The sequence below is a fragment of the Paroedura picta genome, chromosome 1 (assembly GCF_049243985.1).
Source record: "Paroedura picta isolate Pp20150507F chromosome 1, Ppicta_v3.0, whole genome shotgun sequence".
In the NCBI taxonomy this organism is placed as follows: Eukaryota; Metazoa; Chordata; class Lepidosauria; order Squamata; family Gekkonidae; genus Paroedura; species Paroedura picta.
The window spans coordinates 50,373,849-50,390,342 of record NC_135369.1 but is presented as its reverse complement, the minus strand read 5'-3'; the positions used below and the strand labels follow the sequence as shown (position 1 = coordinate 50,390,342).

Sequence of the window (16,494 nt, the reverse complement as noted above, 5' to 3'; positions counted from 1 at the left end):
AAGTCCTAGGGTGGGGCCTCCCCGATCTTTGGAACAATTGGAAGGCACTTTGCACCTTCTGATTGGTCCAAAGATCGGACTGGCCCCACCCACTCTGCCCACCTAGGCCTTAGCTTTTTATATTATACAGCAAAGCTGTTCCAGATTTGCAGACTGCCTCCTGACTATAAGGCACATTAAGCAGAGTAAAGATAATCACAGAGTGAATTGATCAATAAAATCAATCACAACAGCTAAGCAACAACACTGTTTTACAGCCAAGAGTAAGATATAACAACTTCCATTTATCATAGAATCTAGGGATCAATTTGTTTGTTCTCTTTGAAACATCCTTTGACTTTGCTGTAAATACTAGGTATGCTTCTGAATCAATGGATTGTAGCAGAATGGATGGTCTTTGTTGGCATCAGTGGACTAGTTTTGTTTCAGAATCATTTAAACACAAGACTGAGCATAATCAATGAGAATAAACATCACATACCATCTGCCATATCCATATATCTGCATCCTTTCCTCCATCTTCAGTTATTCCTGGTCCAAAAATTATAGCCTAGAAATAAATCAATACAATGTAGTGTAATCTTTATCCCACTGATTTTTGTATATGTTACCATGGGGAATCATTTCCTGTACTGTGAAACAGTTTCGCAAATATACATAAGAGTGCAGTCAGATATAAAGAAGGTGAACAGGCTATATCTGTGACTACTTAAAATAAATTGTAAAGTTCAAATATTGATTCTATGTTGTTAAATAATTGTCAAGAGTTTTTCAAGCACTGACTCTCAGAACAAAAAATGTTCACTCTTTAATAAGTTTGATTAGAAAAGGTCAATTGCTGAACTGCTTTTATAAAGCAATAGAGTTAGCTGTAGAAGTTCAGTAACAAGGTATTATAATTTATAACAACATTAGGTAAAGCAATTACGAATGTAAACAATTAATCTTGGAAGGGCTTAAAAGAGAAACAAAGCAAAATAACCACAAGTATCTTATAAACATGTCTTTGGAAATAATTGCAGTAATTGCAGGTGGCTAATAACAGAATTCAACTGACTATATCTAACCAGTCAAATTAACTGGCATGATAACTCTTAAGAGAAAGTTTTTACCTCTGTTTCAAAATTATCACCGAAAAGTCTCAAAGATTTCTTCTGCTGGATAGTAACACGATGATTATTCAGCCAGTCTTTCAAGGAAAAGGGATCCATGACTTTAGTGTCATTTAATGGGAAAGGAGTTTCTTTCAAAAGGTCATCTATAAACAGAGCAAAAAAAATTGAACATCAGACTTGTTCTGGGGAGGTGTGTGTTTAAACATCTGATCAGGCATGAAAATGTTTGCTGGCCTAAGCAACATCAAGAAGCAAGAAGGTCTGAAGTAAAACACAAAGAAGAATAAATACCTATCCAAATGGCTTGTAACAAAATTTTAAAAGGGATTTTTTTACAATGACTTTTCTTTCCTTCTTTTATTCAGTTCAGATTGAGTATAATCAGTAAATATTATGTATTTAAAACCTTATACATGTACAATGACCTGGTCTCTATACCTGAAAGAGTCATTTGACCACATTATACTGAAAATTTACATGTATAAGGTTTTGAATGCATAATATTTACTGATCATATTCAAAAATACAAGTAGAGGACTCATCACTGAGGAAAAATTTGTGTTTTGAAAACAGATTGTATCTGGACACCGTTTGAACTGAAGAAAAGAAGAAAAGAAAGAAAGGGCATTGTAAAAAAAATCCTTTATTAATTTTGTACACGTCTTTTAGAATCATAGAATCATAGAATCATAGAGTTGGAAGGGGCCATACAGGCCATCTAGTCCAACCCCCTGCTCAATGCAGGATTAGCCCTAAGCATCCTAAAGCATCCAAGAAAAGTGTGTATCCAACCTTTGCTTGAAGACTTCCAGTGAGGGGGCGCTCACCACCTCCTTAGGCAGCCTATTCCACTGCTGAACTACTCTGACTGAGAAAAACTTTTTCTTGATATCTAGCCTATATCGTTGTACTTGAAATTTAAACCCATTACTCCGTGTCCTTTCCTCTGCAGCCAGCAGAAACAGCATCCTGCCCTCCTCCAAGTGACAACCTTTCAAATACTTAAAGAGGGCTATCATGTCCCCTCTCAACCTCCTTTTCTCCAGGCTGAACATTCCCAAGTCCCTCAACCTATCTTCATAGGGCTTGGTCCCTTGGCCCCAGATCATCTTCGTCGCTCTCCTCTGTACCCTTTCAATTTTATCTATGTCCTTCTTGAAGTGAGGCCTCCAGAACTGCACACAGTACTCCAGGTGTGGTCTGACCAGTGCCGTATACAATGGGACTATGACATCTTGTGATTTTGATGTGATGCCTCTGTTGATACAGCCCAAAATGGCATTTGCCTTTTTTACCGCTGCATCACACTGCCTGCTCATGTTTAGTTTACAATCCACAAGTACCCGAAGGTCTCGTTCACACACAGTGCTACCTAGAAGCGTATCCCCCATCCAGTAGGCATGCTTTTCATTTTTCTGACCCAGATGCAGAACTTTACACTTATCTTTATTAAATTGCATCTTGTTCTCATTTGCCCATTTTTCCATTGTGTTCAGATCTCGTTGAACTCTGTCTCTATCTTCCGGAGTATTTGCCAGTCCTCCCAATTTGGTGTCATCAGCAAACTTGATGAGTAGTCCCTCCACCCCCTCATCTAGATCATTAATAAATATGTTAAAAAGTACCGGGCCGAGCACCGAACCCTGAGGTACCCCGCTACTCACCTCTCTCCAGTCTGATGAAACACCATTGACAACAACTCTTTGAGTGCGGTTCTCTAACCAATTCCCTATCCACCTAACGATCTCAAAATCCAGATTGCAGTCCTTCAACTTATCCATCAGAACATCATGGGGAACCTTGTCAAAAGCTTTACTAAAATCCAAGTAAATGACATCAACCAAATTTCCCCGATCCAGCAAACCTGTTACTTGGTCAAAAAAGGAAACTAGGTTGGTCTGGCAGGACCTGTTGGAGACAAATCCATGCTGACTTCCTTGGATCACCAAATTGTCCTCCAGATGTTTGCAGATCGCTCCCTTTAATATCTGCTCCATTATCTTCCCCACAACAGAGGTCAGACTCACTGGTCTGTAGTTTCCCGGGTCATCCTTCCTCCCTTTTTTGAAGATCGGAATAACGTTTGCTCTTTTCCAGTCCTCCGGGACATCTCCTGTCCTTAAAGACGTTCCGAAGATGATGGACAAGGGCTGTGCAAGTTCTCTGGAAAGTTCTTTGAGTACTCTCGGGTGCATTTCATCTGGACCAGGGGATTTGAGCTCCTGCAGTGTTTTCGTATTTCTGGAATAGTCATTGATTGAGCATGCAATAGCTCTTGTTTGAGTAGCGCCCACCCTTCACATGCTCCCTTCCCTTCCAGCATTCTCGTCCATGGTATGACACTCATCATGTCTCTGAGTTTATTAAAGTTTGCCCTACGAAAATCCAACATCCGTGTCTGGCTACAAGCTTCCTTGGTTCCCCATCTCAAAAGGAATTCTATGAGGACATGGTCACTTCCCCCTAGGGTCCCCACCTCCTTCATTTCATCCACCAACTCTTGCCTGTTGGTCAGTATTAAGTCCAGTATGGCTGAACCTCTTGTGGGTTCATCTACCATCTACTTTTGGATAGGGCTTTATTCTTCTTGGCCTAAGCAACATTGCAAGGGTATTAAAAGGCTAGAATGGGATGATTTCTCATATACTGTTCTGGGGGAAGGGTGGGATACAAATGTAAATATGTTAATCATCAAAGCACTCATATTATCCATTGATCTCAATGGCGGAAAGTTAAGCATGTTTCCCGAAGAAATCAGTACGACTTCCAGTAGTGATAGCTGTTTCCTGTGTCTTGATTTAGAATGGCCCCTGAGCTTTTCCAGGAATTTTTTGAAAACTAGTTCCTCCTCTCCCCAGAGATTTCAGAAATCTTGGCAAGATTAAATGCTTACTTGTGCTGTCCCTAGCCTTCCTGGAACATGACAAATTACTGCTTCAAAATCTGCTGTGACCTTTGTTTCCATAGAGATCATTCATAATTAATATACTACCTAGTGAAGGTCAAACTAGAGCTGATGGCTACTGCACATCTGTATTATCAAAGGAGTCAGTAGCTGCTGTGGTATGGGAATACAAAAGAATGGCAGACTATTAAGGAAGAAGGAAAGAACATGCCCTGGTTAACTTATTACAAAATAACTTCGAAAAAGAAAGAGCAAATTATGAAAGAAGGTCAGCTAAAAGTAAAAGTTTCCTTTGAAAAAATAGTGGGCATTGTGGGCCCTTTAAAACATGGAGAAAGAGGATTGGCTGCCTGGATTGATTGACAGGTGGAAGAGAGTCGCATTTAAAGCATGTTGCTCTCTTCCACCACTTCCAGCAGCACATTTGGAGGGTGAGAAGCGCAAAAAGAAGGAAGACAAAGGCGAGAAAGCAAAAAGGTGAGAAGAGCTGGGAGGCATGATATTATTTAGCATTATGCCATTCAGCTAGTGTAACGCTATTTTTACTTATGTGTGGAAACTGCTCAAGTTTGGTGAGCAGTTAAGAAAGTGGCACAAGAAGCGGGAAAAAGGTAAAAGACCACTTTCTCTATACTACAGTCCTGATCTTTATCAAGACCCCAATCACTACTGTGAACATTTATGAAAAATGGCATGAGATTATAGTTGAGCTGAAATTTTCCCACTTTACACCACTTTTACCTTTTCATTCCACCAGCTACTTCAAGCCTGGCATCCAACTCTTGGAATTCTACAAATTTTGGGCTGATTCTGCACTTAATTTGTTTATTCTCTTGTGGATCTTGCTGAATTCATATCCATTTGAACTTGGGTCTTCCTGTATCCCCCCCCCCCCCCATTGAAACAGAAATGTGTTCTGCACATGATTAGGGAAGCTCAGAAGGGGGGAAGCGAAGCACAGCAGGAGCCGTTTTCTTTTCTTGAAGGGGGGGAGAGGATTAGAGACAGCACAGGAGGAGAGGAAAAACCAAGAGGCAAATATCTGCCTAGAGAAGTTAAGGCTTCTGGAGCCTCTGCTGAGAGAAGTTACGGCTTCCCCCTTAAGAGAAACCTTTCAGCTTGGGAACAACAAAGCCTTTGAAATGACGCCCTGATCAATCAGGGCTTTCCTACAGTGTTGCAGGCTCGAGGCAACTAGGTAGTTCGGGACAAAGCAGAGAGCTGCACCTTTAGTCATGCTGATTTTTCAAATATTGAGAGTTATGTCCAGGATATTGCATGGAAAAGGTAGGGTCACTCCGGATCAATCATGCTTGTTGCACAGGGAAAATGTAAATCGGCCAAAATCAAAAATGGAAATTACATTCAGTGTGGATGGCAGGGATTGAATTGACCTGGGATTGGAATAAAAGCTCTGTGCAGATTCAGCCCTGCTTTCATATGAAACTCAACAGAATTAATCTAACATGTTGAGTGGCATCACTGATTTCCTTCCTCAAAACATAGTCTAAAGTATTATTCGTTAAGTAGTCTCATTAAGTAGTCCCGAAACACAAGACCAGGTGCTGCATGCCTAAACTGAATGAACTTCCTTTGCTAGGATTTTTAAATAGGATTAAAACATTGGCTCCCTTTTCACATTTTGTTGTATGGTTCCTAGGTTTGTGCCTAAGTGAAATTAATTTCCAATCTTTATTTCACTATGAAGATAATGTTTCTTTTCTAAAAGCCATAAGATGCTTTCACAGCATACCTCTTGGGTGCTTTTTCAATAATTACCAAAAACAGGAAGCAGAAACATGTAATGTACCTCAGTGGCATCCCTGCATTCAAGCACATTAGTCATGTTCCAAATGTGTGCTTTTTGTATCTTCATTGTGAAGTACAGTACATAGGTATTTGTTTAACTGTTGAAAGAAATCCCTAGAACAACAATGACAAACTTTTGGGATAGAGAGGCATAGCATGTCCCCCTGGAAGAGGCTTAGAATAATTACATGAGGGCAGAGCACTATCTGGGAGCACACCTATAACCAATACTGCTTCCATGTAGCAATTGGACTCCAGTTGAAATAGAGGAGCCACTTGAAGAAGAGGAAGAAAAAGAGCTGTTTTATATAGCCTGTTTTTCACTACTCAAAGGTGTCTCAAAGTGGCTTACAAACTACTTTCCCTTCCTCTCTCCACAACAGACTATTCTGTGAGGTAGGTGGGGCTGAGAGAGCTCTAATACAACTACTGAGAACAGCCCTAAAAGAACAGTGACTAGCCCAAGGTCACCCAGCTTCTTGAGATTAGAGTCCATCACTCCTAACCAGTACATCACACTGTCTCTCAGGGCTACCGGATTCCCTGTACTTCTCTGCTTTCAGCCCTTCATGGCCACTTTCCCTGCACTGTCTGAGGAAACTGGGGGAAAGGTTCTTGACTGGTAATTGTCATATTGCTCATGTAATACCGAAGTAATATTATTAAGTATGAAAAAAACGAAACTTTAAAGGTCTCCATTGGTATAGGTGAGATGGCAACTCTAACCAAGTCAAGCCAAAACATCTGCTTAGAAGCAATCCACGTTGCATGTGATATTAAATGTGTAGTTGTCACCAAGCAAATTAGTTACAGAAGAGTTTACCTCAAGTTGCTATATTATGTGCCCTCGAACCAAAACTATGATTAGACATCAGAATAAACCATAGTTTAAGGAAAACCAGTTTAAACTGTGGTTTGGATAATATACTCTGGTTAGTCTAACAAAGGGAAGCAACAAATCCCAGTTTGTACATAAACTTTGGTTTGTGAATTTTGCTGTCACAACCAACGACAACTGGCACAAGCTGCTGCTGCTGCTGCTGATAATAATAATGTCAGCTACAAATTCTATTTTGAAAACCCAACTTACTGGCAACTAATAAATTCCAGTTTGTTGGGCTGTCTTGTGTTCAGACTGAAATTTGAGTGAATCATGGCTCGTAAACCATAACTTATAGCTGTACTTGAATGCAGGCACAATAAATAGTGGCCACAGCTGAACCATGGCCACAATTGATGCAGCGTGGGTGCCCAGTGGAGGTGCGACTCGATAGTGTCATGTGCTTCAGCGTGGCGCGTTGGGGGGTGCCGGCCTTAAATAGGCAGGCCGCATGCTCGCCCGCCTTCTTTGTGTCCAGTGCTGGTTGGGACAGCTACTCTCCCCCCCTTCCCTATTTTCATCAGTTTCCTTTTGTTGCAGCCACGGGGGATGCTCGGTAGGGAGCCTGTTGGCAGGGAGGCTCATCTGTGCACAGGACTCCCTGAGTTTGGGGGTCCCAATAAGGGACCGGCCGGTAACCGGGCGCAGTCTACCCGGCTGGGAGGCCAGGGGCTCGGAGCCAGGCGGCTGTGGGATGCCAATGGAGGCAGTCGCCTGTTGGGTCCCTTTCTGTCACCTCCCAGAGCGATTATGTGGCGGAGAGCATCCCATCCTCCCAGCTGGGAGTGAGGCATGGAGCTCGAGCGCCACGGTTCATATGATGCAGCCGGATGGCTGATGGGGTCAGGCTCTCATACTGGTATCGGGCCAACCGCACGTTTGGTGGTGTAGCATTCAGTTAATAAAACAGCTGCAGCCAATTTGTTCGCCAAACAACTAGAATCGTGTCTTCACTGGAACAGTCACCACCTGCTAGTCAACTCCTTTTTTTAGTACTACTCTTACTGGAGAGGCCATCTAGAGAGAGAGTTGACAAACAATAACTTCTATAAGCTCTCCTAACACTTTGCTATGAGAACTGAACCACAGCACATGTTTATAGAAGAAGCTGTCAGAGAAAGTACAATAGTGTAGAAGCATTTTTTTCCCTTTTCTAAATAAAATAGTGGTAGTTCTGAAAAGCTCAGGGAAAGCCCTTTGGAAAACTGCCTTCTTGAGTGTTGGGCATGGAGGGTGTGCTGGCCTCCCTGCTGAACCCCCTTCCCCCGATTAACTATTGAGGTGTATATTATGCACCACCTTTCTCCTGGGAGAAGAAGGTGGCTTTTATGTAAATTAAAATAAATACATGTTTTCTAGGTTGTTCAGCATTGCCTTCATCCAGCACCACAATTTACATGAAAGGAGAATTAATAACAAGGACTATGAGGGCTATGCATACTCAATGAGATACTGATAGCAGTGATAAAATCAATATTATTGCAAATACTCAGGGCAGATGAATATTCTGGAACTTATTGCTAAGTGTTTTGGAAAAGCTGGGTATCCTACTATCATTGCAAAGTTTCGGCTGGAAAATAATGTGTCATCCTCTTTCTCCAATCTAAGTTTGACACACTCACAGCTGCTGGAACAGAGAGAAGAAAACTTCTCATGCAATATAATTTCGAGTAGTGTTGAAAGCAAGAAATCACATGCAATTAAAAAAAATCATTATAGTTGGATGGCTCATTGTCCTGATTTTGAAATTAGTTTATATTACCTGGATTGGGTTTTCCAGTTTGATGCTGCCTGGAGCTGAAAAACCTGCAATAATAAACATTGAGACAGGGATCAGCTGAATGTCACCTCAGAGACAGACTCCCTCTTATTATCAGACTAGGGGCAAAGCCCATTGTATCCAAAATTACAACCGGCGCTAGAGCTTGGCAGTGGAAAGAGGAAGGGGAGAAGTTGTTCAGTCTGTAAGGGCATGGGGTTGAATGTGTGTGTTGTGTGGGAGGTTGTGATGGCAAATGAGGGCATGGGTGTGGAGATATGGGTGTCAAGAACCTGTGGTGTGGAATGTTCACTGAGTATGGGAGAGGTCTGAACTTTGGGAATTGTGGCATAGTGGTTACAGATGAGCTTTCCAGAGCCATGTCTTCAGATATGTGAAGGGAAAATCAGACTGGAGATTCTTCTTAGGGGAAGATTCCATGGCAACCAGTTCCCCCCCCAGTTCTGTGTCATTTCCCTTCTTGTGTGAATTAGGCCACAGACACTGAAATGCCCCTCTGCCCTATACACATGGGGTAGTCACAGTACACAGGTGTCCACCCTGTTCCTTCTTTTCCATTTTTTCACTGTTGATAAAATGTTATGTGCCCACATGCTTCTTTCATGGTTGCTCCTTAGAAGAAGGACGGATTTTTGTATCCTGTTGTTTACTACCCAAAGGAGTCTCAAAGCAGTTTACAAACACCTTTTCCATTCACCTCCCCACAACAGTCAACCTGTGTGTTATGTGGGGCTGTGAGAGGTCTGAGAGAACTGGGAATGGGCCGCAGTGACCCAGCAGGCCTCAGGTGTCTCAAAGCATTTTCCAATTGTCTTCTCTTCCTCTCCCCATAGCAGACTCCCGATGATAGAGGTGGGGTAGAGAGCCTCACAGGGAAGCTGGCAACCCGAAATGGAAGATTCTCTGTGCACAGCAGTCTTGACCTTAGTAAGGTTTTTTTATACTGTTTTTTTTAATTTGCCAGGCAAGGTTGGAAAAAGTCAAGTCAGTTCCCATGTGTCTCCAGCCATTTACTTGTTCACTATTTACAGTTTCAGGCTGTAAATATTTATTTGGATCTTCCTTCACTTTCCAGACTCACAGGACTGATGCTGGTGTGCCTGTCTGTGCCCCATAATACAAACAGTTGTTGGTAAGGGCTGGCCATAGCCAATAGCCCAGGAAGGACACTCCTGCACCACTCCCTCCCAACTACAGGAAAAAATGGCTCCTTTGAAGGCTGGACTCTGAGGCATTGTACAATTTTGAAGTCCCAACCCTCCAGGAATATTTCCAACCCAGGGGTAGCCAACCTCCAGGTGGGGCCCGGAGAGCTCCTGGAATTACAGCTCACCTGCAGAGTATAAAGATCAGCTCCCCAGGCAGAAAGGGCTACTTTGGACAGGATTATGGTGGAGAAACATTTAAGGCCTCCCACACAGGTTGTTGTTGAATTGAAAGACTTGAGGCCTACTGCACAGTGTTGTTGTGCAGATGAAACAGGAAACAAAAGAACCAGTTTTGATTGCAAAATAACAATGTACAGTGGCCTCAAATCTGCAGAGAGTTGCAAAGAAGAAAGACACATGGCTTGGCTGCGTCTAACCCCCGGACAGAGCAGTATTTTAAGTGAGAAGGGGCTTTTCTGTGGCCTCCCTGTCTGCCAACTGTTTGGCAGTAAGGGAAAGTTCCCCACCCTCAAAAGGAATGCCCTCAGGCTCCCTTGCATTGCTTTTGGAAAGGCCTCCCTCCCCTCAGCCAGGGCCTGTCAGAGGCTCCTTCACAGCAGGCCTGAAGGGAGGGGGAGAGAGGGAGAGCACTCTCCAGCCTCCTGCCAGCTGTGTCAGGGTTCTGAGGCAATTTACAGTTGGACATGACAGTTAGGACAGCCTTGGGGTGAAAAAGGTTGGTGCAGCCTGTCCAAGCCTCTGTTCTCATCCCCCTTGGCAGCCCTGCTGACCTCCTCTCCCTGCGGTGGTCAGGAGCAGACTGGCAGCCATGTCTCCAGATTGCTCTGGAACTCTGGTCTGTCCTGGTAAGGGCCCAATCGGAAGGCGGTTCGCGCCTTCCGATTGGCCCCTCCACTTGTCAGTCTGGGGCCAAGGGGCCAATCTGGGAGTTTTGATCACGGACACAGCCCACCCCAACACCTCTTACTGTTTTATTAAGGGGGAACAGATATTGGAAGAGAATCAGCAGGTTAGGAGTGTTATGTATGGGCACTGCTTGCCAACTATCTGACCATTGCAGAAAACACAATGCTGGGAATGATGGACCATTGTTCTGATCCTGTATAATCACTCTGATGTTCTTTGTGTTTCCAACAGTTCTTGTCCCAGCTTTGCATTCTTGGAATATAGAGACTTAACAAATAACTGTGATGCCTGTTTAATAAAGTGCAATTCTTGATAGTTCAGTAAGATTTCGACTGTATCTGGCACTTGTTTCCTCCTCTCTCTCTCTTAAATATTTACTAGGGCATGATCAGAATTCGATCCTGCATAGGAGCACACTTATTGTCACATAAGCACAAAAGAGCACTACATTCTGCCACCTGTCACCTCCAACTGACTGGTGATCCTTGGCCCCAAAGAAATGCATCAGTCCTCAACAAGGGCCAAAGCTTTTTCTGTCCTGGCCCTTACCTGGTGGAACAAGCTCCCTGAAAAGATCTGGGCCCTGCCTGAACTTCCACAATTCCACAGGGCCTGCAAAGCCATTGGAGTTCTGTTGATTTAGCTCTACTGTTCGATTGTTGCTGATGTGTTATTTTGTGACTGCATTATATGTTCAGACTGTTCCATGTATTACCCCTGCAATGTTGTATGTGAACTGCCCTGAACCGTATGGGAGGACAGTATAGAAATCTAATGAATGAATGAATGAATGAATGAATGAATGAATGAATGAATGAATGAATGAATGAATGAATGAATGTAATGATCTATGTAGATGTTTTATGTAAACCACCTAGAGCCATAGGGAAGGGCGGTATAAAAATCTAAATAAATAAATAATAAATGAATGAATGAATGAGTGGCTCCACCAGCTATATAGCTGTTGCATTTTTATCCCAACTTTCTCCAAGGAACACAGGGCAGCAAGCAGGGCTCTTCCTTCCACCATTAACCTATAAAATAACCCAGTGAGGTAGATTAGGCTGTGAGAGACCAATATTACCTATGGAACATGGCAGAGAATGGGGAAATTTAATGCCAGATCTCTTTAGTACAACTACACTGTGCTAGATCTCAGTAGGTATTGCTAGCTTCCTATTGCCTTTACAGTTCTCTGTATCTGAATTAGAGTTTGTAGAGCACTTTGTCTATTAGAACCTAGGAACTGTTGGAATTCTTGTTTTGCATCCTTACATGCACACTCTGAGGCTGAAGTGATGCATGATGGGATTGAAGAAGAAGAAGAGTTGGTTCTTATATGCCGCTTTTTCCTACCCGAAGGAGGCTCAAAGCGGCTGACAGTTGCCTTCCCATTCCTCTCCCCACAACAGACACCTTGTGAGGGAGGTGAGGCTGAGAGAGCCCTGATATTACTGCCCAGTCAGAACAGTTTTATCAGCACCGTGGCGAGCCCAAGGTCACCCAGCTGGTTGCATGTGGGGGAGCGCAGAATCGAACCTGGCATGCCAGATTAGAAGTCTGCACTCCTAACCACCACACCAAACTGGCTCTCCGTTCCATTTGTTCCATTTGACAGCTTTTGACAGTTGGTTATGTGAGAGAGGGAGAGGCTGACTGAGAGTTGTGTTCATGTTCAGGTTTAACTGCCAGAAAATGTGAAGTAATCACAACGTCTATATGAGGAATATCAAATGAAACAATGTAATAACCAGATTATTAATTTTATGGGAACAAGAGAAAAAGAGAAAAAGAAATGGTATCTCTGAAGACCAGATTTTTACCTTAGAGAAAAGGTTACTGTTAAAGACTATGTTTGACTGTTCTCTAGTATAAGGTGATCAGATTGTCCCACTTTTGAAGGGACATCTGGGGGCACCTGGCAAACTGTACTTATGTTGCAAGTATATATATATATATATATATATATATATATATATATATATATATATATATATATATATATATATATATATATATATATATATATATATATATATATATAAGGTAAAGGTAAAGGTATCCCCTGTGCAAGCACTGAGTCATGTCTGACCCTTGGGGTGACGCCCTCCAGCGTTTTCATGGCAGACTCAATATGGGGTGGTTTGCCAGTGCCTTCCCCAGTCATTACCGTTTACCCCCCAGCAAGCTGGGTACTCATTTTACCGACCTCGGAAGGATGGAAGGCTGAGTCAACCTTGAGCCGGCTGCTGGGATCGAACTCCCAGCCTCATGGGCAAAGCTTTCAGATGGCTGCCTTACCACTCTGCGCCACAAGAGGCTCACAAGAGGCTCATAGTCTTTAACAGTAACCAAACATAGTCTTTAACAGTAACCTTTTCTCTAAGGTAAAAATTATATATATATATATATATATAATTATTATTTATTATTTATTTGATTTGTATGACCGCCGCTCTCGGAAACCGGCTCGCGGCGGTTCACAACATTTTAATACAAATACAATATATTAACCATTAAAATTCCCCATTAAAACCCCATTAAAACAATGACTAAGTCACAATGATGGCGATTAAAACTATTCCCGTACAGGCCCACTGGATGAGCAGAAGGGAACGGAGGATAATTGGGCATAGGATGGAACACTCTGGGGAACCAGGTCAGTTTAGTACTGGCCTCCCCCCTCCGGGGAGAGGGGTCCGATCTTAGCCCCGGGCCATCACCCGGCCTTAGACAAACGCCTGGCGGAAGAGCTCCGTTTTGCAGGCTCTGCGGAACTCAGAGAGCTCCGACAGGGCCCGCAGCTCTTCAGGGAGCTCATTCCACCAGGTAGGGGCCAGGACCGAAAAGGCCCTGGCCCTTGTCGAGGCCAGGCGTGCCTCCCGGGGTCCTGGGATCATCAGCAGATTCTTACCCGCAGAGCGAAGTGCCCTGCGGGGGGCATAAGGAGATAGGCGGTCCCTCAAGTATGCAGGACCCAAGCCGCGTATAGTCTTAAAGGTTAGTACCAAAACCTTGAACCTGATCCGGAAACAAACTGGCAACCAGTGCAGCTGCTTCAGCAGAGGCTGAACATGGGACCTCCAAGATGATTTAGTGAGGACCCGTGCAGCTGCATTCTGTACCAGCTGTAACTTCCGGGTTAGAGACAAGGGTAGGCCCATGTAGAGCGAGTTACAGAAGTCTAATCTAGAAGTAACCGTTGCATGGATCACAGTGGCCAGGTGTTCCGGGGGCAGGTAGGGCGCTAGTAGCCGAGCTTGGCGTAGATGGAGAAACGCCGTCCGGGCTACCTTAGTGACCTGGGCCTCCATGGAAAGTGAGGCATCCAGAATCACTCCCAAATTCCTGGCTTGGGGCACAGATGACAATTGTACCCCGTCCAGGCAGGGAAGACGCGCTTCCTGTTCCTGCTCCCTTCGGCCTAGCCAAAGGACCTCCGTCTTAGAGGGGTTGAGTCTCAGGCGGCTCTTCCTGATCCATCCAGCCACTGCTTCCAAACAACTGGCGAATTTTTCTGGGGGGAGATCTGGCCGGCCATCCATCAAGAGATAGAGCTGGGTATCATCAGCGTACTGGTGACACCCAAGCCCATAACTCCGTACCAGCTGAGCCAGGGGACGCATATAGATGTTAAATAACGTGGGGGAGAGCACCGCTCCCTGTGGCACCCCACATGGGAGTGCAAAGGAGTCGGATAACTCCTCCCCCACAGCGACCCTCTGTGATCTGTTCTCTAGAAAGGAGGATAGCCATTTAAGAACCACCCTTCCAATCCCAGTATCAGCGAGGCGGTGAACCAAGAGCTCGTGGTCAACCACATCAAATGCGGCTGACAGGTCTAATAGCACGAGAATGGCCGACCCGCCCCGGTCCAGCTGGCGCCGGAGATCATCTGTCAGGGCGACCAGCACAGTCTCCACCCCATGGCCAGGACGGAAGCCAGACTGGTATGGATCAAGGGCCGAAGTTTCCTCCAAAAATGTTAGGAGCTGGTCCGCGGCGGCCCTCTCAACCACCTTGCCCAGGAATGCAAGATGCGATACCGGGCGGTACAATACTATTTTTGCGTTCTATGAAAATTTTTGTTGTTCCATATAGACCAAATATTTAATAGCCCCCCCCCCCCCCCGGTCAATGGTGTCCTGCTTTATCAATGTTACAATCTGGTCACCTTGTAAGTAAATAAATTCATATTACTATAGAAGATGATATACCTTATCATATTTGAAATAAGAAACTAACTAAGAAACTGTTGTCACCTCGCAGGTTTTATATACAGTTTTCTTACTGTGCTGAACAGATTCTGACTGGGAGATTAGTGTACATTGACAAGCTTCCGCAAAAAAGATTTCATAATATTTTCCTCCAGTTAAGATATTGATAGAAATCAAAATCCCAGTATTACCCTCAATATTTTTACCATTAAACCCAAGAGAAGCTGCTTATATTCTATGCAATAAAATGGAGAAGACTTACTCTTGGATTATTGGGATAAGTTGTGTACCAAGATCATCACAGTAAAACCACCTTTCAAAAAGAACATCAGTTGATTCTCCAACATAGTATCTGGCAGGAGGGGAAAATGCTTATTAAATAATTACAACTTAAAATACAAGTCTGCTAGTATTGCTGTTCTCTACAGATGTTATAGAGCCTCTTGTGGCGCAGAGTGGTAAGGCAGCGATATGCTGTCTGAAGCTGTCTGCCCATGAGGTTGGGAGTTCAATCCCAGCAGCCGGCTCAAGGTTGACTCAGCCTTCCATCCTTCCGAGGTCGGTAAAATGAGTACCCAGCTTGCTGGGGGGTAAACGGTAATGACTGGGGAAGGCACTGGCAAACCACCCCGTATTGAGTCTGCCATGAAAACGCTGGAGGGCGTCACCCCAAGGGTCAGACATGACTCGGTGCTTGCACAGGGGATACCTTTACCTTTACCTTTACCTTTACAGATGTTATGCCACAGTAAAACGCATAATAAAATTTTGAATCAGATTTGAACACTTTTATTTCACAAAGATAATAAAACATGTCTGTGGAGAAGCTTGAAATCTGATTCTAGAGTAGACTAACTTTAGTTTGTTGTATGGGCTGGCAGAAAATCCATATTTTCAGCCACTGATGATACAATGTTTGAGTCAGTGCAGGCTACAACAAGCTAAGACCATTTATGCATGGTGGCAGCTACTCCGTGCTGCCGCTGTGTTGTTGCGGCGGGGCAGGATGCCCCGCTGTTCCCTGTGTACGCACAGGGGCAGGACATGCAGGGCTGCCCCGGCGTAGTGTGCATGCATTTTGAGCCGGGGCCAGGAGGCCCGGGATGCTGCCCACCAAGGTAAGCGGCAGCAGCTGGGGGGACAGGTGAGGAGGGGCTGGGTGGGAGTGGGGGGTCCAGGCCCCCTCCACAAACTCTGGCAGGGCAGGGGTTCGTCCAGCCAGCTCCGCGGCTCTGCGGAGCCTTCAGGGGGTTGCGGTGTCCCTACAGGTTGATATTATTCCTCATGGGCCAGACCCAAAGAATTGCTGTTGGAGACCAATTTTTATTGGTGGTGGGCCCTATCCTGTGGCAACTGACATGGTGCAATCCTTACCCCATGCTCTTCAATCTTTATGTAAAGCTTTTAGGTCAAATCATTGGTAGCATGGGGGTGAGCTGTCATCAATATGCAGAAAAATGCAGCTATATACGTGTAACCTGATCCAAATCAAGTGAATTTATTCAAGAGGGCTTTAAAAAATGCAGCCATTGATGAAACCAAACCTGTCCATCTAAATTTGGTAATCAGCTTCAGCTGTGAGAAGTCCCTGTCTAATATATTTTCATTCCACCCTTCCTTCAAGACTCTCAGTGCAGCATGTATCATTTTGTCTTCCCCACGCAACAGCCTAATGAGGAAAAGAAGGTTAAGAGAGTAGGTGGCCCAAGTAGT

At 44.2% G+C, this 16,494-nt stretch overlaps 1 protein-coding gene across 2 annotated transcripts in view; it reads right to left on the bottom strand.

The window, feature by feature from the left end:
• Window positions 1–16,494, bottom strand: part of HAAO (3-hydroxyanthranilate 3,4-dioxygenase) — a 41,209-nt gene that overhangs the window by 7,452 nt on the left and 17,263 nt on the right. For both annotated transcript variants that reach the window (XM_077337762.1, XM_077337755.1), the window contains exons 5-8: window positions 15,044–15,133; window positions 8,472–8,515; window positions 1,113–1,258; window positions 482–550 (exon numbers count right to left, since the gene is read on the bottom strand). In XM_077337762.1, the coding sequence (XP_077193877.1) occupies window positions 482–550; window positions 1,113–1,258; window positions 8,472–8,515; window positions 15,044–15,133 (349 nt within the window). The remainder of the gene's footprint in view (window positions 1–481; window positions 551–1,112; window positions 1,259–8,471; window positions 8,516–15,043; window positions 15,134–16,494) is intronic.